Below are 22,485 nucleotides of genomic sequence, written 5' to 3' on the forward strand. Positions count from 1 at the left end.
CAACTTGTTACCAGGTCACAAAGCCCTGTCTGCAACACCCAACTGTCAACAACCACACAGCGTCTGATGAACCAAAACCAAACCAAACCAGCTTACACTTCTCTGTCAAACATTTCAAAAGTGAAGATGGAATCTAAAGACACGTAAGGAAACCTTTACGTCCTCACACATTCCTGTCTGTCCTGTCTTTATATCTCAGCAGAGGCAAAACATGTGGTCCAGAATTTTGAAAAGGAAACAAAAAGTGCCTTCCGGCGCGCCGGGCGCGGGGTGGGGGGTGCGGGGGAGGGATGGAGTGGGAGGCTGGGGTCAGCAGATGTACACTATTATATACAGAATGGATACACAACAAGGTCACAGGGAACTATAGTCAATATCCTGTGATCAACCACAATGGCAAAGAATAGGGAAAAGAATGTATACACACGTATAACTGAATCATTCTGCTGTACAGCAGAAATTAACACAACACCGCAAATCAACTATACTTCAGTAAAAATTTTTTTTAAAGGTGCCTTCCTATCAACTGGAGGAACACTGGAGGGAGGGACCCTTCATAAATCTCAAAAGTGATATTAGATGCTGATTGTTTTTCCTCTAGAAAATCAGACGATTTGCACTTTTAAAAATAGCGACTTTATTTTCCTAGGCTCCAGGGAAGCTGAGTTAATTCAAGTTTTGTATCTACCAAGGTGCCTCCATGTGATTTACGGACAGGACATACTCTCTGATATGAAAGACCTGGGGGTCCTGGCATGTCTTGCGACTCCCCCTGGGCCACTACCCCTTCCATTCTCTATACTTCAGCCTCATCATGACCCCTCTTAGCTCCTCCAATGCACCCAACTCCCTTCCCCATGCAGGACCTCCATGTGCACAGGTGCAAGGTTCCTTCCTCCTGGACTCCCTTCCACCCACGCAGCCCACACCTCACACATCAGGCCTCGGTCACAGCTGGCTCTTGAGAGGAGGTTCTCCTGATCGCCCTTCTTCAAGTAGGCCTCCCTATTACTTTCTCTGTCTCAGACTCCTGTTTACGTCCTTTGGCATATTTATGGAAATACTCTATTTAGCAGTGTCTTTTTACTATTTATAATAACCCCAGTAGCTAGAACATAAGCCTCCCAGAGCAGTGGCCATGTCTCTCTTATTCAACACTTGCATCTCTAGAACAGCACCTGGAATGTAAAAGGAATTCAGAAGGGTCACTTATCCTTGCTGACCTTCATGTTCGTAAAGGAAGCAACAGCAGGTAAATCACACAACCTCTCTGGAGTTAATTTTTTTTGTTGTTAAAGCAGGGGAGGCTGCATTAAATAATATTAATTTCCTGCCAGCCTTACCACTGAACTGTAGCTTATTCCACAGCTGTCACCGAGAGACTTGGGCTTAGTAAATAAACAGCTACTATTTCATCAGTAAAGATTTGTTTTCTAGGCTCTAATTTCCAATAAATTTAACATTGCAAAACCTTAACACAAATAAAATGTCTGGGGTGAAAAACTATCCATGATATTATGTTAGACTTTAAGTATCTTAAAGGCATATAAGAAAAGTCTATTATATGAAAAAAATATCAGAAGTAATGAAGTTTTTATATCTTTCAAACGTTTGGAATTTATCTTCTACACCAGGGATGATGTCCAATCTATAACAAACCACAGTCCTAGGTTTGAAGTTGTAATTTGCTGACAATCTCATTTCAAGCACATCCAAAATTAGCAACTAATTCTTTACACATACTTATTAATAGACTCCTGAAATTCAGAGATTAGATTAGAGAGAAGCACACTCAGTGTGAAGCGTGGAAAATATACAAAAAGAAAAATAAAGACTGATTTTAATATAATTATTACCAAACAAACACGGTAATCAATGAGGGAAACTCCTCAATTCCTCCATTTTTATTCTACTCAATAGCAAAATACACAATTAATATGTGCAACTACATAACTGTTGATAAAATTACTGATCTATAATCAACTGTACATTTTGGTTTATAATTTGGTTTTCATAATTTACAGATCTAAAGGGTAACTTTTAAATTACAACAACTCTGGGTTTAATGAGAATCAGAAAGAACTCTTCCAGAAATACCTCTAGGGGAAAGGTAGCCACTGTCATAAAGTGATCTTGGTTTGGCCTTTAAAAAAGAGAATAAATCACTTTGCTATACACCAGAAAGTAACACAACACTGTAAATTAACTACACTTCAAGTAATAAAAAAAAAAAAGGCAAATAAACCACTAAAGCCTTGAAAGTCCTTTTAACTTAAAGTCTAAAGTTGGCTGACACCTGGTAGTTTAGTGAATCGTAAAATCTTTTTTTAAGAATACTTTTAATTTTTTTTTTCATAGCTCTTCCATACAGTCCAGTAGAAAATTCATTAACTCTACAAGGATAAGGACAAGACCCAGCCAGCAATAATAATTAAGATGAACCACAAACGTGTTTGCCAATAAATTCACCTGACAGGTTTGCTGGGTATCCAATCCTTAAAGATCTGTGAAGAACTTTTATCTTCTTCAGAGGGAATAATAATAAAAACACCTAACATTTCTTAACCACTAAGTGCCAGGAACTATGCTGAACAGCTGGCATAGATTCTATCCCACTGAATTCTTAAACTTAAATCTTAAAATAATCTATCTGATTCCAGACATGCTCCAAGGACAAAGAAGAATAAAACAGGCAAAGGGCTTGGGGAGAAAGACAAAAGACAGACCACATGCCCTTTATTCAAAACGAATGACTCAGGGCTTCCCTTCCCTGGTGGCGCAGTGGTTGGGAGTCCGCCTGCCGATGCAGGGGACGCGGGTTCGTGCCCCGGTCCGGGAAGATCCCATGTGCCGCGGAGCGGCTGGGCCCGTGAGCCGTGGCCGCCGAGCCTGCGCGTCCGTCCGGAGCCTGTGCTCTGCGGAGGGAGAGGCCACAGCAGTGAGAGGCCCGGGTACCGCAAAAAACAAACAAAACAAAACAAAAGAACGACTCAAATCCTTACTCTCAGTCTATTTAGTCTCATTTCATAAACAATCCTAACAAACTTCCCTAAACACCTTCTAAGTCCTTAGCAGGTAAGAGGGAGGCGGGCTACTATACTCACAGCTCTAAAAAGTGGTAACTGATGAGCAAGAGAGATGAGAAACCAACAATAAGCAGCAAACTCATCTCATAGATGACTGACATCTTGAGAACTTTAATGATGAAGCAAAGTGTATTATATACCTTATTAAGCCCTGATAGCAACATTAATAAAACATTTCCATGAAGAATGACTAGATTATACGATAATCCATGGCTGTGAGGGTAACAGTGAGTCCAAAAAACACCGAGATATGCTTAGAACGTTCTACTTAAGAAGGCATGAAAAGGAGTAAGAGAATCATGTGAACCACCCCTGCCTGGACAGTTCACTTGCAAAAGACCCTTAAGACGTAGCTGGAGTGTAGCAGGAAGAAGAGCGGTTCTGGCATCAAGCCGCCTGGTACTGAAGCTCTGCTACCCTCTTCCTGTGTGCCTTTGGACAAGCCACACACTTTCCTGTTTAAAAAAATGAGACACTGGCCCAGGTAACCCTTAAAGTCCTTTGCACTTCTGCTTTTAAACACTACAGGGAAGAAAGCACCTATTACCACTTCTCTGAAATTCATGAAAGTTTGACGCCTGGTCGACACTTTCAAGAAGCGGAGTTTTCAAAAGCCACAAAAATGCGCTCAGTTAATATTTACAGAAGGCAGATAACTTTTGTTACCTGGAGAAAAGTCATATTTGCAGGTAAGATACAACAGGACAGACCGGTCTTGCGGGTCTAGAATTAGAATCCCACTTTCACTTGCTTGTTGAAGTTGGAAACTGAGGAGAAAACTATTGCTTACATTTCTAAGCTATTTTGGGAGAAAAGCTTTTCTCCATAGACACCGCAAATATCCAACTGGAACCCTCTGCTGCTCTTAACATAGGTACTGCACAGCCTCCTTTGCACAGAAACTTACCTTGTGGGCTGAGCCACAGAACACCCCACCTCCAGAAAGAGCCACCGCAGGAACAAACAAAAGTGAAAGAACATGTGAGAATAAATGCGCTACATCGGTATTCACACCAGGGGTTACAAACCAACTCAAAACCCAGGTTTAGGCTGTCACTAGCATTAACTTCTTAAACTAGCTGTTCTCAACCCTGACCGCGCGCCAGAGTTACTGGGGTGCCACCCTCCCCCGAACAGTCAATCACTCCTAGCCAAGGGGCCCTTGAATGAGCTGGACAATCAAATCAGTGAAATTCTCCTTCCCCGTCTGCATCAGCCTTGGCAGATTCCATTCCATTAAGAGTCAACCGATTAACAAGCAGAAAGAGCAATACATTAAAATAAAATTAAAAATCTGATAACCAGTGGCTTAATTCTTCCTGCTGTACTGAACCATTTAAACCCCATTCTGAATGCAGGGTGGGAAGTAAAAAAGAGGCCTTCAATAGGCCTGGAAATGCTTGCATGAACCTAGGATGATTTTCGAGAGTTGTGAAGCAATGACTTTTTAAACCTGTGTGAGACCCTCTATTCTGCAGATAAACACCATTTAGTCCTGCCCCGCCCTGCCCCCAATACAACCGACCTTCCCTGCCCCCCTCTTCCCCCCACTTCAGGCAAATCTCCCTGCATCTGTTTTGCTTGGCAACACACACCAGCATTCCAACACAGGCCACCTGGCCACTGAGAGAAGATTGCAACATATTCAGCAAAATAAGAAACCTGTTCAAAAGGAAAAACTATCTGGAGGGAGGGTTCTGGGAGCAAAGATCAGCGATGGCAGGGCTCCACTTCGTAAGGGAGGCACCTCTGAACCACTTCGCATCCTGCCCCTGACCCTTTCCTGGTTGTAAGTTTGAGAGACTGTTCCCAGGCCCGCTCGCTCCAATGAAACTTTCCACTCTCCGAGGACTCCACTGGCTTCTCCAAATCCAGAACCTCTGCACAGGCCTTAGTAGGTCAGTTCAAAGCAATGAGGATAAATTGGCTGTGGCCACCTTCTGATGCCCACAGGAAGGACATCAGTACAAAGCACGACGTCTGGTATTTCCCTTTGTCTCAATCCACATTGTCAGGGAAATTGCCAGTGGCCGAGACAAAGGAGCATCAATTTCCTTAGCAGTGACTTAAGAATTCTCTCCCCGTCTCATGTCTTCTCCATGAACTGAGACTATGACCATGTTTCAAGGCCTCAGCCCGTCAAGGAAACACACGATGAACCACAGGGCAGAAACAATGACCTTACGAATCGGGGGGGAAAAGACGCAGAAACCCCTGCTCCCGGACGCCACTTCTGAAGGGACTGCCTGTCTCTGGGGGTGAGGCTTGCAGAATAAATGAGCTATTTTAAAAGCTGCATATCTGCTTTGTAGCCCACACATTATTCATTAATGGACAATATGCCTTATAATAAATGCAATCTGCAAATCAGAAGCAGACTCCCTGGTGCAAACCTGCAAAAATAAATCCACCCACATCCTGCCGTGACACAGGCAGCAGAAAGCATCTTGAAAGAACACTTGCTTAAGGAGAATAAATGCTTTCCATTTTCTAGGCACTGCGACATGAACATGACAGTCTAAGTACTAAGGTTTGACAGTCTAAGAATTGAGGTTAGACTAACTCCTGAGAAAAGTGATGACTGTTTCTAGGATCTGGAAGGGTAAATGTGTGGAACGGGGACAAGAGCCAAGGCCAGGCTCGGGCTCTGCCACCCTCTAAGGTGACATTTACGACTACCGTGGCCTCCGTCTTCCTGCTCTGCAGTCCCCGTACAGGAGCCAGCGTGGGCCATGACGATATAAATGGGATCACGTCCATCGCTCCTGGGCTCACTGCCTCCTGTGGCCTGCCAGCCTCGCATACTCACAGCAGCCTTCTCCCTCCCTCCATGCCCTACCCGCTCCATCACCACTGGCTTCAAAGCCTACACAGCCCATCTCACTGCGCCTATTTTTGCCACCTTCACCTCCACGCTGGTCCTCCTACTCTCCCAGCAGGTGCTCAAAGAATAGCTCTGTGGAAGGCAGGCAGGCAGGCAAGGAAGGAATTCATTCAACTCCACGTTTGATGGGAAAGAAAGGCATTATTCATGCCAATCACCATACCCACAAATTCTTCAGCAACGTTTCACATTAAAAAACAATTTGTTGGGGCTTCCCTGGTGGCGCAGTGGTTGAGAATCCGCCTGCCGATGCAGGAGACACGGGTTCGTGCCCCGGTCCGGGAAGATCCCACATGCCGCGGAGCGGCTGGGCCCGTGAGCCATGGCCGCTAGGCCTGCGCGTCCGGAGCCTGTGCTCCGCAACGGGAGAGGCCACAACAGTGAGAGGCCCGCATACCGCAAAACAAACAAACAAACAAACAAAAACACAATTTGTTGAAACCTGCTAATCATGATCAAGGAAATTCTTGGGCAAATATAGAAACCACATCACTGGTGGCTTCTACCTTCAGTCTTTCAAAACACGGTCCCTCCCACTGACCCACTAGGACAAATCCTAGTCGTCTTTCCAGATCCGGTTCCAATCTTCCCCTTGCATGACATCACTCCTGTCCATCATGACCCACGGTATCCTGTCCTGTGTGTAAGCATGCCTCAATGTTGGAATATAAAAGGCTGGGAAACCTGGTTTGTACCGACAGAACTTTCTGTTCAGTGGACACAACAGCTCAGACAGATGAGGCATGCATATCCAGCAGAAGCACTGATTTCACGAGAACAGGCACCATGCAAGTGCTGATACCCAGCAAAGGCAGCGGGTGACAGGTTGCTGACAGCGCTTCACATGCTGTATATTCAAAAATAATTATTGCATACTTGTGAGATAAAAAGAATATTCTCTGTAAGTGTGAAAATAATGCCCTCCGTTTCCTCATCTTTAAACTGGAAAGGAACTAGTCTACATAATTCCTAAGGAAACTCAGAGCTCTTTAAGTTTATGAGTGTAAAATAAAGATTGGCTCCTGCATACATCCATCGGAGAAGAGCACCACACTTCAGAATACAGGAGCATCTCTTGCTAGTATAATTTCACCCTAGGGTGCAGGCAGGCCCTTAGGCACATTGTGTTTATATAAAACTATTTTCATTGCTTTGTCCTTTGCTGCAACAGCTGGGCATCCTCACAATATATGCTAACATGTAGAATATTATATCAGGATTTAAAAAAACAGCTTCTTGATATGATAAGAGATGAAATAAACTTAAATATTAAAATTGCATTAAAATGTTTAAAGTTATACTACAACTTAGTATCTCTTTTTTCAAGTGGAAAAGCATAATTGGTAAGTACATAATGAATACATACTAAGCTTAAGGCACTTTTACTCATGAGAGAGATAATATAAAGAACCAAGACCGAGGCTGTTAGCATGCAGTGCTTAACTCAGCCTAACTCCTTAGGAAAGTTAAAGGAAGCTGTTAGTCCTACAACAGAACTCCCGGCCTGAAAAACTCCCTGCTTTGAAGAAGTGCTAAGTTCTCTGGTTGGAGCTTAGTATATGTGTTTCAGTATTTCTTTTCCACCTCAACTCTTCTATTCAACCCAATTTTTAAACAACTGGATCACAGCAGCTTTTTTGTCTTCCTTGGAGAGTCAAATACCCAGTCGTGTATTTTAAAAGAAAATGAAAAAAAAAAAAAAACAAACCCTCAACAAGTATGACTGTGAAGCTTTAAAAAGTCTCTCAAGGAAGTGGATGAGTTATGACATATGTGGTTCATTAAATATATTTTAAAAGTCTGTCAGTTCTGGATTGACCCACAGAGTACGAAAGAGAAACTGTAAATCTATCAAACTATTTGAATCATCAAGTACGTAACATGATAAGGTTCCCTACCCCATCCCAGCCCCCAAGAAAGAGGTAAACAACATAATAAACGAGGACGGATTGAAAGCACATTCCTCAGAGTTATCACATGAGGGAAGTAAATGCCACCTGACTTACCTTGATCTATAAAAACTGAGTCCCAAATTAAGTCCCCAAAGAAGGCTGTGTAAATTCTGCAAGGCAGATTTGCTTGGGGAAGCACTGGTCTCTTCCTCCCCGGAGGAATTTCCTCACTTTCTGCTTACCAAGTACAGGGGACAATACCTAACACTAAAATAAACACGGAGTTTTTCAAAGAATAGGTAGTTGGGGCAGCCACCTAAAGGAATCAATACACAGTATTTGTAACTTTAAGTGTGGCCACAACAGTCAACCCAGAGAAGGCAGGCAGGGTCCCTTCCAACTCAATTTATGATACTTTGATTTCATTTTATGACCTCTCCCTTCACATGAAGCACTCTATTCAAAAGTGTCAGAACAGTCCTTGGTTCTAAAATGATCAGGGATTAAAAAGCAGGCTTCTTGGAATTCAATCTACTTCATCCTCCACCCTGAAAGCGAAACTTCCTGTTGAAACGTGGTGATGCCTAGAGACCACCGAGGTGTCAATTCAGGACACAGCACACAACAGGCAGGACACTGACAACTTCATGCAGGCCACCTGTTTCACTGACTTACTTTCTTATATTCCCTCTGCATTCCCGTTTGCTCAAGTAAGCCGTAGCACAAAAAAATAAATAAGTAAACAAGAGATTTAAAAAGGAAAACCCATTGGGAACATCATACATCTGTGATGCTTAGTGAGTCAAGATAATTTCTAAAAATCTTTCCATAATCTCCATCTACCCAGAAAAATCACCAAGCTCTTGCAATACATATTTTAGCTAATATTTTCAATACTCTATCTTTTTAGGCCTTTTTCATCTTTAAACTGGAGCTGGGTCTACATCGCGGGAGGACTGTCTGGGTGTCCTCTCTTGTGTAGGACATGGAATATTATGCTGCCGGGTATGAATCAAGGGAACTGGATGATCGCAGACAGGATACTAAACCTCTCAATAATCACCAGCCAATTCTGGATTGGGTTTCCTGAGCTTCTTTCGGCATTTAGAGCGGAAACTTAGGTATTCTGGTATTCCAGCATTCAATCAACAATTTCAACACCTTCCATGAATTTCCAGCTTTTTCCTCATTTTTGCAAATGTCTTGGTAGTATCATTAGGAGTTTAAAAAGGTCAATATATTTAGGCATTAATCCATCTCACCAGTAATAATATGCAGTTAATTAATTTTATTTTAAAATCCACTTATAGACTACCATTTAGATTAGCCTCATTTTTTTTTTTTTTTTTTTTTTTTGCGGTACGCGGGCCTCTCACTGCTGTGGCCTCTCCCGTTGCGGAGCACAGGCTCCGGACGTGCAGGCTCAGCGGCCATGGCTCACGGGCCCAGCCGCTCCGCGCATGTGGGATCTTCCCAGACCGGGGCACGAACCCGTGTCCCCTGCATCGGCAGGCGGGCTCTCAACCACTGCGCCACCAGGGAAGCCCAGCCTCAATTAATTTTAAACCATCAACTATACAGAGACAGCCAACATTTATTAAATTTAAGATAATTCTTACACGGAGCAAATTTCTTCTGGTATTGCAAACTTTTATGTAGAGATAACAATTTTCTTATTAGCACATGTTATAAAATTGTAGTTTTATTTCAGTGCCAAGGAACTCTGCCTCCAAGCTTAGCCAAGAGAAGCAGCTGCAGCATTTATGAAAACCCTCTAAAACTCAGTATCTAATAAGGCCTATTCCCAAATTCTGTCCTCTTTTGTAAACCACATAACGTGAAAATTTTGTACAGATAACATTAGATTGCTACTCAAAAGCCACAGCCCATAAGAAGGAAAAGTAAACAACTGGAAACATGGCATGGAAAAAAAATATATATATATATATATGTATGTGTGTGTGTGTGTGTGTGTGTGTGTATACACATAACCAAAATGGCATGGTGAACAAATAACATGTCTGAAATGCCAGCAGAAACAACTATTTTTAAGTTTCAATAGCACAAATACAACTAAAGGTCCTGTTCTACAACGCACAGCTCACGAATTAATTGAAGTCTTTTCAAGGACTGCATCATCGCAGGGCAATGTTAAGGCTCTGTGATGCTGATTATCCAAGGGGCAAATACTCAGGAAAGATGAGATGACAGCAGAAAGGAGATCAAAGCCCGTTACTAAAGTAAACATTTCCAGGTATGCCTTAAATTCATGTTGCCCTGTGTCTAATACCCTGTGATCAAAATCTGACTGTTCACAGTTAACCTAATTACCTTCCTTGGAGAACGACTGGTACATTACAGAGACTTGGGTAAGAAGGGAAAAAACAACATAACACCTCATTTAAACCTCACCGTAAACTCGTGAGTTGGACTTTTTTAGCCTCCTCTTTCACCGAGGAGAGAGAACACGCAGAGAGGGAGTCTTAACTTCCCTGGGACACGTCAGGAATCTGCACAGTCCAGTCCATGAGGCCAGTGCACCAAATGGAGTGGCCATCTCCAAAATTCTCAGCATTAAGACGTCACATCACAGAAAGCATTAAACTGCATTTTGGCCACACAGGCTTCTAAACTGTGCAAAGATACACATATTGTAAAAATTCCTATTCTGTATATACGCAAAATGATAGAACGGGATACTGTCATTAGTTATCACACCTAATGATAGTATCACATACCTTGGTTGGAAACAGTAAAATAACACTATGTCACATGATGGTTTCGGAAGGCTGAGTGAGACAGTGGGATGGTTATACAGACTAAGTGAAATGAAGGCAAATTGTGAACTGCTTCAGAGATGTGAGTTGTCACCTGCAAGCCCTATGTGTTTGTGTGTATACACACTTACTGATGTCACCGCCTACACTTTTCAAAACATCCGTCTTAAGTTGAAATTTCAAGTTCCATAATATTGGAATGTGTCCGTATAGAACCACATTAAGAGAGGTAGCCAAGAAGAAAAAGTTTACAGAATCCAGTCAGAGACTAAGTCAATGAAAGGAATACTAGCTTTTTTTATCCACTGCATTGTTGTGGTGGTGCTTTTAAATAAAGGGGTGGTTTCTACATATTTTCCTAGAGTTATTTTTTAAGGTAAACAAGAGACAACTAATACTAATTTCAAAATTGTTCTGTACAGTCAAATCACCTTCCTTGAAAGAGATTCACACTAAAATTCCCCCCCAGACAAAAACAGTTTGGGTATTCCTTTGTCGTTCAGTGAAATGGATTTTTAATCACAGAAGACCACCATGCTACTTCTGGGAAGTGTAAGTCCATGGAGAGGGCATGAGGAAAATTCAGAGAACCTGGGACAAAGGAAAGAAGGAACACTCTTTCCCTGTAGTGTATGTAGTGGGTGTCAGAAGATGTGTTTTTGCCCCCCCCCCCCGTGGGCCCTTCTAACTCTGTTTACATTACGAATTTTGAATCAGCAAGAAACTGAGATAGTCCTAGAAACTTTCCAAGGACCCGGTGTAACGTGGGATTAGAAAACCGGCATGACAGCATGGTGAAAGGGGACACAAACGCCTGGTAAACAGTGATTCCACTTCATCAAAATAACTGTCATGCAGTTAAGAAGCTCATAACCAAACCAAGGAACCCAAAAAACTAATTTAAGAAAATAAGTAAATTATTCGTAAATGACCATTAAAATGCTACAAACTGAACTGATGAGTTAGTTGTAAGAATTCTGAAATATTACAGCTGATTATAAGTGATAACTCTAAAAACCAATTCTACTTTACAGAGGAGTCAGACCAGGTAGAAAATCAATGATCACATGGGGTCCCAGGAATCTGATCAGCATTTTTTAGGATCATGTTGCATTTTAGATTTATTCACGACAGTCACGACAGGATGTTTGGGAGGCACAGACAGAGAAAATTTCTCAACAAGGTAACCTTGTAATAAGGTCTAAGGCATAGATCATGACATATGACCACATTCACGAAAGGAATCTTGAACGGTTTTCTCCGAGAAAGATTTTCGACATCAGTCAAAAACCAGACTGTAATCGATTTTTCATGTAAACTAATAATGAAATGCCCTCTGTCCAAAGCAGCAGGTATTTGAAACGTCAAAAAAGCTTGGTGGCAGCCAGACTGTAGACGCCCAAGTGAATGCTTTCCCTCAAGATAAATAAGGCTGTGGCAGCTGCTGTCTACACTTACCACCCCTGCCCATATGAAACACGTACAAAGTGTTGAATGGAACAGACGGTTTTGTTATGAGACAAGTTTTGTTTTTGCTTCTTGAAGAAACAAGTTTTCGCTTAAAAGAAAACCAGCTTCCTACCAACCATTTACAAATTTCTGGAAGTGTACAAAAATACAAATACGAAAATAAGAACTACTGTGCACAAATGGAACTTACTTTCCAAGAAAAGCTCTTTATTCTAGAACTTGCATTTCCAAATTAGAAGAAATTTATTTTCCACTCTAATAGCCTTTGCAAGTTAGAATGGTCCTTGCATGTAAATTGGTATGTTCTTTTTGTTTTTTAATCATCTGAGAAACTTCAAGCCAAATGAGACTGGAATATACAAATCCGTTTGTCCTCCACATCTAACTGCAAAATGATTTAAATTCTGATAACTGAACAGTTGTCAAAACTTTAGGAAATGCACTGCGTCAATCTTCATGGGGTAGGTGGTCCAAATTCAGCATGGAACTGTGCTGCCCAATGAAGCCTACACCTGTTGTGATGGTACTTTCTTGAGTTGAAGGATAGAAGCTATTATCAAAATTTTATTGAAATTTGTACCACTGTATAAAAACGGTATTGGTTCAGACCAAGACAATGTGCTCAGATATTTCCTAATAAAAGGGCTAGAGATAATAAAAGGGTTTATAGAAGGGAAAAGAAGAAGAAACAGTTATATAACACCAAGAAAAATATAATATTTGCATTTAGCACCTGATTATGCTTTCAAAATGGTGAAAACCAATGATGGAGCAGTGATAAAATTTACTCAAATGGCCCAAAATATTTCTCAACACAAAAGACGATATGATTCCACAGTCATCCACTGTGGAAAGTCACCATTCACAACTGAAACCCAAACAAAAAGGGTCCTAGACATTTCATTGTTGTATCCTCAAAACCAGCAATCACAGGAAATTCAAGGAAAAAAAACCCAATTCAAAATATAAGGAGCTTGTCCTTTAAAAAAAAAAGCACTCAATGGCTAGTGACTAATTCAAGGGAAAAAAACTCAATTCAAAATATAAGGAGCTTGTCCTTTTTTAAAAAAAGCACTCAATGGCTAGTGACTATTAGTAAAAGAAAGCTAACTGATGAAACTTTTCATCCCACTACAGACGATGAAAGCTGCAGTCATCATTTGCCTTGGCGGAGTTAGCAGCTGTCTTTCTGTGCTCCATTTCACTGAAAGGGAGAGAGCAAGAACACAGGAGCAATAAAGGCCAAAATCTGTTGCAGGGCGTCTGTTTCCACAGCTGGAGACAGGGCACTTACTATTCTATATACAGCAGTCCAGCTTAGACATTCAAGTGGGCAGTGTTACAAATTGCAGGGCTGTGCAATCTGACCATTAACAAGTCCCCAATCAGTTTCGCCTTGCCTTGGCCCATAAGCCAATCTGCTTCAAGAACACATTTCTCCTCCTGTCCCAGGAGTGTGACAACGCTTGTTCAGTATTACTTAATGGGACAAAAAAACAAAGACAATACATTATATAACAAGGGCTGGCCCTCTACAGCTAAAGGCCATTAGGAAGAACTGGTCCAACTTGACATAACACTTAATTATTAAGAAACTAGACAAGTTGAACGTGAGATGCTCTCACCTTCATTAGAACTGATTATTTTTTAAAGGCATGCGTTGTCACAGGCTGTATCTGCGAGCAGTTTTTAAATGCATTTCCAACGTCAACACGTTGGGGCACTGCAGATTAACTTAAAAGTAATACATTAAAAAAATTCTTTTATTCAGAAGGGATGAAAGTGGGGGAAGGGGTTGTCTGGATTTTCCAAAACAGAGTTATTTGACTTTGAGGATATTTTCTAAGATGCTAATTAGTTTCATGGACCTCTACCAAAGGCTGGACCACAAATCATGGTCCCAGAAGCCGGCCAAACATTAAGTTACACTGACCCGAAGCAGGGAAACTCCCAGGAGGGAGGAAGATGGAGTTTATTTTAATTACACTGGAGAATAAGCTTGCTGGGCTTGAATCAGCCCCTACCAGCCTGCCGTCACATGGAAACGCGCGCTCACTTACCGAGGCGCAGGCTCCCGTGGAACCAGGGCTGGCGGCGTTACTCTCCTCGGGACTCGGAGGGGCTTCCTCTGGCCCCCGAGTCACGAGAATTCTGAAATGCTGTTGCCCCGCATTTTGATCTTGCCTGATCTTAAACGTGCAGCCCTGACCCTGTGGCGTCCTTTCCACGGAGTTGGTCCTGTGGATTTCGGGAGCCACCCTGCGGCCCCGAGGTGGCGTCTCCGGGTGGCCCGGGTGGCCGCGCTCTTCCGTGGGGCTCCCACGCTCGGCCCGGGGCTGCGTGGGGTACGAAGTGCTCCTCTCCAGACGAATGCGGGGATACCTCACCAACCTGTCCCCCTTGGTGCCAGTGAACCCGAAGTTGAAGTCACCGGCCAGCCCTGGTGCGCCGGCTTGCGGCTGCTGCAACTGGAAGACAAAGCACCGCTTCCCGGAACTTCCAGAAGCATCTGGAACATGCTGCAGGGACCAGCGCCTGGGCTCCGGCGCCGATGGGCCGCTCTGGCCGTCGGCCCCGAAGGGCGTCAGCCTCACCTGTCGCACGTCTGCGCTGGAGGCGCGGTGCTGGATGCGGACCCCGCCGCCGCCCTCCCGGCCCCTGACGGCCGAGGGCTCGGCCTCCTTGAGGCTGTCGGGGGCTACAGGGCCCGGTACTTGGCGGCCACACGTACCGTTGACCTGCGGGCCCGGACCCCTTGCCGCTCTGGGAGGGGAGCTCTCGGGACTCTCGGGCTCCGGGGGCTCCAGACAGCCGCCCCGAGGAGCCGAGCCCGCGTCGCCATCCAGGCCCTCGGGCGGCCCGCACCCGTCAGGGGCCCCGTCGGCCGCCTTGCGCTGCAGCGAGATCTGCACGGACGAGCTCCGGGTGGGCCGCGCGTCGAAGGGGCTCAGGAGCTGTGGGATGAACATGGACGTGCTGCGCTTGAGCGCGCCCACGCCTCCCTGCAGGCCGCCTCCGCCGTCCTCTGCTGCATTCGGGGTGAAGGGGTGAGGGCCGCTCCGCCGCGGGAGCGTGTGGAATGCCATGAAAAAGTCGTCTTCTCTCTCCTGGTCTAGGATCTCTGATTCGGGGGCTGTGTTGCTGCGACCTGAGCCAAAATGAAACCGAAGCCGATGGGCCATGGTGCCCAGAGGGCCAGGGAGGGAGAGGACGAGCGTCAACAAGAAGCCTGGTGCTGCCAGAAGTCAAAAACCAAAGGCACAAACTCCAAGAAAAAGTGTCCCATCTGCCAAACCGTTAGCACTGCGGCACCAAGAGCGACAGATAGCAGAAATAACCCAAGTGGCAAGCGGCATTCCAGGCATGATTGGATAAGAGCAAAAAGCTCTCATCCACACTGTGACAGAGGGTAGGATGGCCAGAAGCACATGACTGCGGTCTCCCCCTCCAATGCCAGCTTGTGGACTTAGTGGAGTTTTCCCCCCTCTCGCTCTCAATTTTTTTTTTTTTTTTTTAAACAGCAAGAGCCTGAAACAGCACCTTCCCAGCTGCTGCTTTTCCATCAGACAGGAGTGGCCCCAGCAGGGAGCTCTCACAGCTGACTAAGGCAGCAAACACACTCCGAGCCATGCTGCTATAAATCTAACCGCACGGCGCTCACTGGACAGTTCTTTCCGAACCAAGCAGGGCACCAGGACTCTCTCTAAACAATGTGAGAGAGAGACCTGGCATCCAACACAGAAGCACACGCAGTATATCCGCCCACCTCCCCACCACCTTTCCCACCGAACCAGATAATGACAAGTAAAAATGCCGTGGCCGCTGGAAGACTCTTTCACGAGCAATCGGATGTTATGCTCCCCTGTTACTTATGATGTCACCACACTACCATGATGGAATGCAAACTAATAAAATGTACTATAAATACGATTACACACCCCACAGGATGAGTGTCCCTTTAACACGAAATAATTAGACCATGATCTACAAGTAACAAAATAGCTAAATGGAGGGGGCTACAACTTACAACACTGCCAGTTAAGGCCTGCCTCTGGCTACTACAACGTTTTTCATTTCAAAGACTGGGGGCGAGATGCAATCTCATACATAATATGATTCTCAGACATGGCGGTACCAGAGGAAAGGAGCTCAGCTGGAGAAAACATTCTCTCCCCTATGCCAGGAGAAAAAACAACCACCCTCGCGCCACCACCGCCGTCCCCCACCCCACCCCCAAAAAAAAGGGGAAGGAAAGTTGAAGAAGGGTGGGCATGTGGTTTCGGTAATAAATAAATACTATGCAGAAGAAAGGATGCCTGGAGCTGACTGTTTTCCGGTAAGAAGTCAGCATTATCACCCCAGTTGGGATACAAACGTAGAATATCTTGCTTTTTTTGAAGGGCCAAAAAGGACCTAAGCAATAAAAGTGAAAGTCCACGTTCAAAAAGCTGTCATCGGATTTGTAGCTAACTTGGAATATATTCTGTGTGTTTTAAACATACTCTTTTCCATGATCCAGAAACATCAGTTATTTAAAAAAGAGGTTTATTTAGGAGGGAGTAAAAAATAGGGGGCGGGGGGCGGAATACCAAGCTGCAAAGAGTGACAAAAAGTTTATTTTAAAATCCACAAAGCATGACTGTGTCAACAGCTCTGGAGTCTAGGGTGTGGAGGATTAACCTGTGTTTACATACATCCAAATCTGTTTTCTAAAGGCATGTGTTTTAAATGCCAAAAATGATCTCTATGAGAGAAATGGAAGCCAGTTTGTTTAACGCGAAAACTGCCTAGCACCACCATGGTCACGTATAGTCTTAGCTGGGTTAATAGCCAACAAAGAAAAAACCACTGCCAGCAGCATTCACTGCATAGTAACAATACTGCAGATGGCCTGGGGCAAAGCTAGGTACATAAAACACCATTTTTCAGATAAAGTTTGTATTCAAATGGGATTTCTTAGAGCTCTGCATTCATTCAAAGCCCTTCTGAGCGTGGAAGTGTAGTTTAGGTCTCGTGGCAAGGTCATCTCAACAACAGTCTTTCTCTTAGATATTGGAAAACAAAATTTTTACAGTGAATGTCCTTTAATAGAAGAAAAATAATGAGTTAAAGCCCATCTGACAAGAGGCAATTTTTCCTCAAAGCTGACCGTTTCTTCACCTTGAAGTATTATTATACTCAATAAATGAGAGTAAGGATCAGTCTTGTGGCTGCATCTATGTCTCCAGGGACTTCCTGTTACTCTGCTGAACATTGCTGAATTCAGTGTTTACTGGATGAAAGATGGAGTGCTAAGAACCGCACCCTCAAGCAGAATTTCTCATTCGATTTAACAAGAAAATAAGTTCATACACAAAGCAAAAGTGATTTTAGCTACTCAGTACTACTAAGTATCACCTAAGGTACAAAATGTCCAGTTCAATGCAACCACAGAGAATCCATATATTTTAATAGAAAAGCTAGCAGGATGGTGGGCCAGCATCTGTTGGCTTTCTAATTTGGAGAGTAACACAAGGCATAGGAAATCAAATATACTCCCAAGTTTCCTAAGGGTTAAAGGCCTGGCTATTCACCACCACTGGCCTGAGACTTCGGAGACCAGCAGTTACAGAATTACATAAGGGCTCTAGACCTCAGTTCTCTTCCTTCATTTGCAAGGACAGAGAGAGAATTCAATGAGTTAACATTATAAGGCTCCTCCAGATCAAATATTCTATTAAACTCAAGCTATTCAAAAACTTGTAAGTTTCAGTTGCATTCTGCAGAAACAAGGGTCCATAAGAACATTTATTTCTTTTAAGCAAATAATATACGGTTGGACCCTCCGTATCCGCGGGTTCCGCATTCATGGATTCAACCAACTCGAATCAAAAATATTCGGGGGAAAAAAATTCCAGCAAGTTCCAAAAAGCAAAACTTGAATTTGCCTCATACAGGCAACTATTTACATAGCATTTACACTGTATTGGGTATCATAAGTAATCTAGAGATAAATTTCAAGTATACAGGAGAATGTGTTTAGGTAACATGAAAATATTTCGCCATTTTATATCAGAGACTTCAGCATCCTTGGATTTTGGTATCTGCAAGGGTCCTGGAACCAATCCCCCCATGGATACTGAGGGACGATTTCAGGGAAAGCAAATTTGAGTACAACTGACTCCACTGAGTTATATAATACCACTTCTGAGAGTACCTTAAAAGGTTATACATATCATAATATTCATTTTCATAGTTGGAACACTTGGCTCATAGGTATTTGATGTATACATTCTATTCTAGGGAGTTAAATCTGGCAAAGTGCTTTAAGCCAGATTTGCTTCTGAAACTCCATTTCTAAAATGAAATGTAAGTTGTATCAGTTACATACATACACATATATATACCGACTTACCTATCAATCTATATAAAATGTATGTACCAGTTCTATGCCTCAGGCATATTTCTGGTTCTTTGAAGTTACTCTCTATGAATTTCCCTCGAGAAAGTACCACTTTTAAAAATCAGCTTAATTTTACCTCCTAAATATAGATTCACTTTTGCTATATACTGTTAATTAGATTTTTGTTTTCCCAGAGAGATTCATTATTGAACATGTCACAATCACATGGTCTGGCTTATACATAAAAACCCTGAAAGGTTCATTTACATGAGTAATGGCGGCAACAGATTTGCCTATTGTTTGTATCCCCAGAAGAAGAGCATAAGCATACATGTGGTTTGATAAGTCACCAGTGTGACTTTCACAAATATTAACTACGGTAAAAACATACACATATAGAAATAAATTGTCCTACCCGTATAAAAATGTTTGAATTATGAACATTAAACTAGTAATGGGACAAAAATGGTCTTATTGAGGGACATGTATACTGGCAGAAGTACAACATAAATACAAGTTTTTAAAAGATGTTGCTCTAAAAATTCAGTTTTTGAAAAAACAAAGCAAAAATTAAAAATTGGGACCCACTTACCAGTCTGTTTTCATCAAATACTTCAAACAAGAGTCTGTGATTAGATGGGTTTACCTATGAGGGACAGAAATAATATTTTTTAAATGGGCAGAAATAATTCAAGGAATGAAATGAGAGACTGAAAGAATAAAATGCTTTATAACACACCCAAATCAACTGTGTAATATAAACAATTAACCTGCTCTTTCATCAACTAAATCAAGTTTTCTATTATTTATTTCTATTATTATTCTACGCCTAATATTTAGACATATCAGAAGAATAAAATGCTTAATTTTAAGCTGCTTCTCTAACATAAGAAAGGATAATTCTAAGTAGTTTTTAACAGTTGCTAAATCTCCCCTCCTAAAAAGGCATCCTGGCGCCTGTACACCAACGGCTACATCCTCACAAAGGTCTATGCCTGAGGAAATTTCTTAGGCCTAATAATAAAAGCAATGATAAAAAAGAATGAAGAAAATAGTAAAAAGCGGCTCTCTACCATCGTGTGCGTACTTTTTAGGCACTACCTCCTTTAGTAAATATAAAAAACACATGATTTCATTTATTCTCAAAGCAGCCCTATGATGTGTAACTGTCACTCCAATTTTACAAATTAGGAGCTGAGCCCAGCAGGGGAAAGTAACTTGCCCAGGAGCTGGTTATGCAGGGCAACCAGGCGCCCCACCAGGTCTGGCCTGCGAGTCTCCAGAGCCCATGGTTCGAGCCATTAGAGAGACAAAGAAATAAAAGATGGCCCCTCTTCCAGCAACTGTGGGGTCAATGTCAGAGCTACTGGGCTTTCGATGTCTTTTTGCTTCTTTCTGTCTCTTTACCCAAACCTCACTGAAATAGCAGAAATCATCCCTCAGACTCAAGTATTCAATATCATTCAGTTAAGGACCAACCCCGTGTGGGACATGGTGGGAAGTGTCCTCATTTCCACCATTGTACGTAAATCCTGGAAAACAACCTTACCAAGTGAGGAGTCCTCTCTCCTAGTGAGAGATGAGGAGCCTGTGGGGAGTGCGAGTCCTTGGGGGGGCGGGGGGGGTTTCTCCAGGGTTGGAAAGGATGTAAGTGGTAGGACCCAGGTCCACCATCACTAAGTAGAGGGAGGGAGAAGGGAATGAAATAACATTTGATGGTACAGAGAACACGACTTGTGCTTCTGACCCCTTGGCTTGCTCTTAGCCTAGTGATGGAGCAGGCAGGTGGGCAGGAGGCTAAGTGTCTGTTTGAAAGCTCAGTGAAGGGTTGTATTGCTGACCAGTGCATCCATAGGCTGTTGCAGAAGCTGGCATACAGTAAGCACTCAATAAAGATTTGTGCAATGAATACAACAAAAATGTTTTTTTAAATGCCCCCCCCAAAATCGAGTTTACATATGTTTAGAGCTAATATAAGTTGAAAAAAACCTTGGATGTACTAAAGTTTACAGAAATGTGGCCAAGGTGTTAAACTGAAAGAAGTCTAAGTAACTTGGAGTATTACAAGTGGAAAGCTGTATCTGAGAGTTAGCTACGGGCCAATAATATCTATCTGCCCCCATTACTTTTTCGGTCCTTCATGAAGTAATTTAAAATACATCTGGTAGAGGCTACACATAGGATCTCACCAAGTATTAAAATATCAATGCCATATTTTAGCTCTGAACATAATAGAAAACAGATGTCATATAGAGCGATCTAAGTTCAGAGCACATAAGATACCATTGTGATTGAAAGGAAGAAATCAGGACCAATTATAACGAGTCTAATGGTAATATTGTTCTTTGGGAAGCTACACGAATCAGAAGATCTTATTTAGAGCATTTCTGGAAATAGAGTAGTTTTTAATATCACAACTATACAGATGATAAAAATTAATTCATCCTGAAGAGAAAAAAACCCTCTTTTCCATTAAATACCCGAGCAGCTTAATATTTTCAAAATTTCAGTACCAAAAAAAAGCAACTGCAAAAACTCACTGAATAGTAGTCTCCATTAATTCATAGAATTCAGTCTTTCTACACATAGCTCTTCTAGATATTAAATATAAAAGGTTGAGGAAATTTACCTAATTTGGTGATATTTAAGCTCCAGAAGTAGTTTTATATTACACACATACACTCACACTGAATCTCTGAATTGTAAAAATTTTCTTTCCTAGTTGGAACATGATTGGCAAACTTTAGGCTTCTTTTTAATCATGTCGCTTCTACTGGGTCCGTGTCTCATAGAAATAATTAAGCTCTTGTTTTAATTATATTTTACCTAATGTTTTTTTAAAGAAAAACTTGCATAGAAAATCTAAAATATGATATTTGGATGACTTTCTTTTTGTTTCCCTCAAACATCCCAAAATGAAACAAGTCCAGATTTTGTTACCACTAGTCACAGTCTTTGAAAATTTGGGGCACATTAGGAAGCTACCCAACCATTTCTCCTCTTAAAAGGAATTTCATAATAAAAATTTAACAGATGTCACTCAATGTGAGTCTGTTGTGATAATATATCGATCTAGTTATCAATAACAATTACCACCCTCCCCGCAAAAAGGAAAACTTACTCTAAAATAAAATTCCTCATTCCACTTTGGGTTCAGCGTCTGGAAAAGAAATCATCTTGTAATTTATTTTACAGTCTTTGAAACATTAACAGTTACTAGTACAATGCAGTCCACACAGTTGCTTAAACTTTTTCTTTTTCCCCCACTAAAAAAACAGATAAGAGATTTTCCAAATGGCAATAAAGGAAGGATTTAGTCAATTATCTGAGACTGTTCTATCAACCAAACTAGATGGGGATGGGATGTATTTATTTATTTATTTATTTATTTATTTATTTGCGGTACGCGGGCCTCTCACTGTTGTGGCCTCTCCCGTTGCGGAGCACAGGCTCCGGACGCGCAGGCTCAGCGGCCGTGGCTCACGGGCTTAGTTGCTCCGCGGCATGTGGGATCTTCCCGGACCGGGGCACGAACCCGTGTCTCCTGCATCGGCAGGCGGATTCTCAACCACTGCGCCACCAGGGAAGCCCGGATGGGATGTATTTATGAAACAGATGATTCACAGGTAAGAAACCATAAATTTCATGCTATCCACCAGAGGGAATAATGTCAGGGACCTACAAAGAGCCATCATCGTGAAAACAAAGATATTCTTCAAGAAATTAACACTGATAGGATTATTCTATCAAGAAGGAAATGAACTTTGCTCATTTCCCTCAACCTGCTACAAATCTGTCTTGGAGAGCAATGAAGCAGGTGGCAGGAGGGTGACAGAGTCACTATTTATACAAAAACTGAAATCTGAAGACTATTTTATAAAGAACAATATTGATGATCAGATTATATAACATGAAAAAACTCTGCCAGTTATAAACCAAAAGTGAACTCTTTTCCCCCAAATAACCAGGTTTAAAAGTATTCATCTACCTATCC

At 42.4% G+C, this 22,485-nt stretch overlaps 1 protein-coding gene across 22 annotated transcripts in view; it reads right to left on the minus strand.

The window, feature by feature from the left end:
• Positions 1 to 22,485, minus strand: part of NEDD4L (NEDD4 like E3 ubiquitin protein ligase) — a 345,052-nt gene that overhangs the window by 128,569 nt on the left and 193,998 nt on the right. For 14 of the 22 annotated variants that reach the window (XM_059040433.2, XM_059040434.2, XM_067015214.1 and 11 more), the window contains 2 exons: positions 21,613 to 21,651; positions 19,084 to 19,137 (listed from right to left, as the gene is read on the minus strand). In XM_059040433.2, coding sequence (XP_058896416.1) covers positions 19,084 to 19,137; positions 21,613 to 21,651 — 93 coding nt within the window. Of the gene's footprint in view, positions 1 to 14,169; positions 15,674 to 19,083; positions 19,138 to 21,612; positions 21,652 to 22,485 lie in introns of those variants that run through there. The other 8 variants (XM_067015210.1, XM_067015209.1, XM_059040426.2 and 5 more) reach the window with 4 other exon arrangements.

The sequence above is a fragment of the Kogia breviceps genome, chromosome 15 (genome assembly GCF_026419965.1).
Source record: "Kogia breviceps isolate mKogBre1 chromosome 15, mKogBre1 haplotype 1, whole genome shotgun sequence".
In the NCBI taxonomy this organism is placed as follows: domain Eukaryota; kingdom Metazoa; phylum Chordata; class Mammalia; order Artiodactyla; family Physeteridae; genus Kogia; species Kogia breviceps.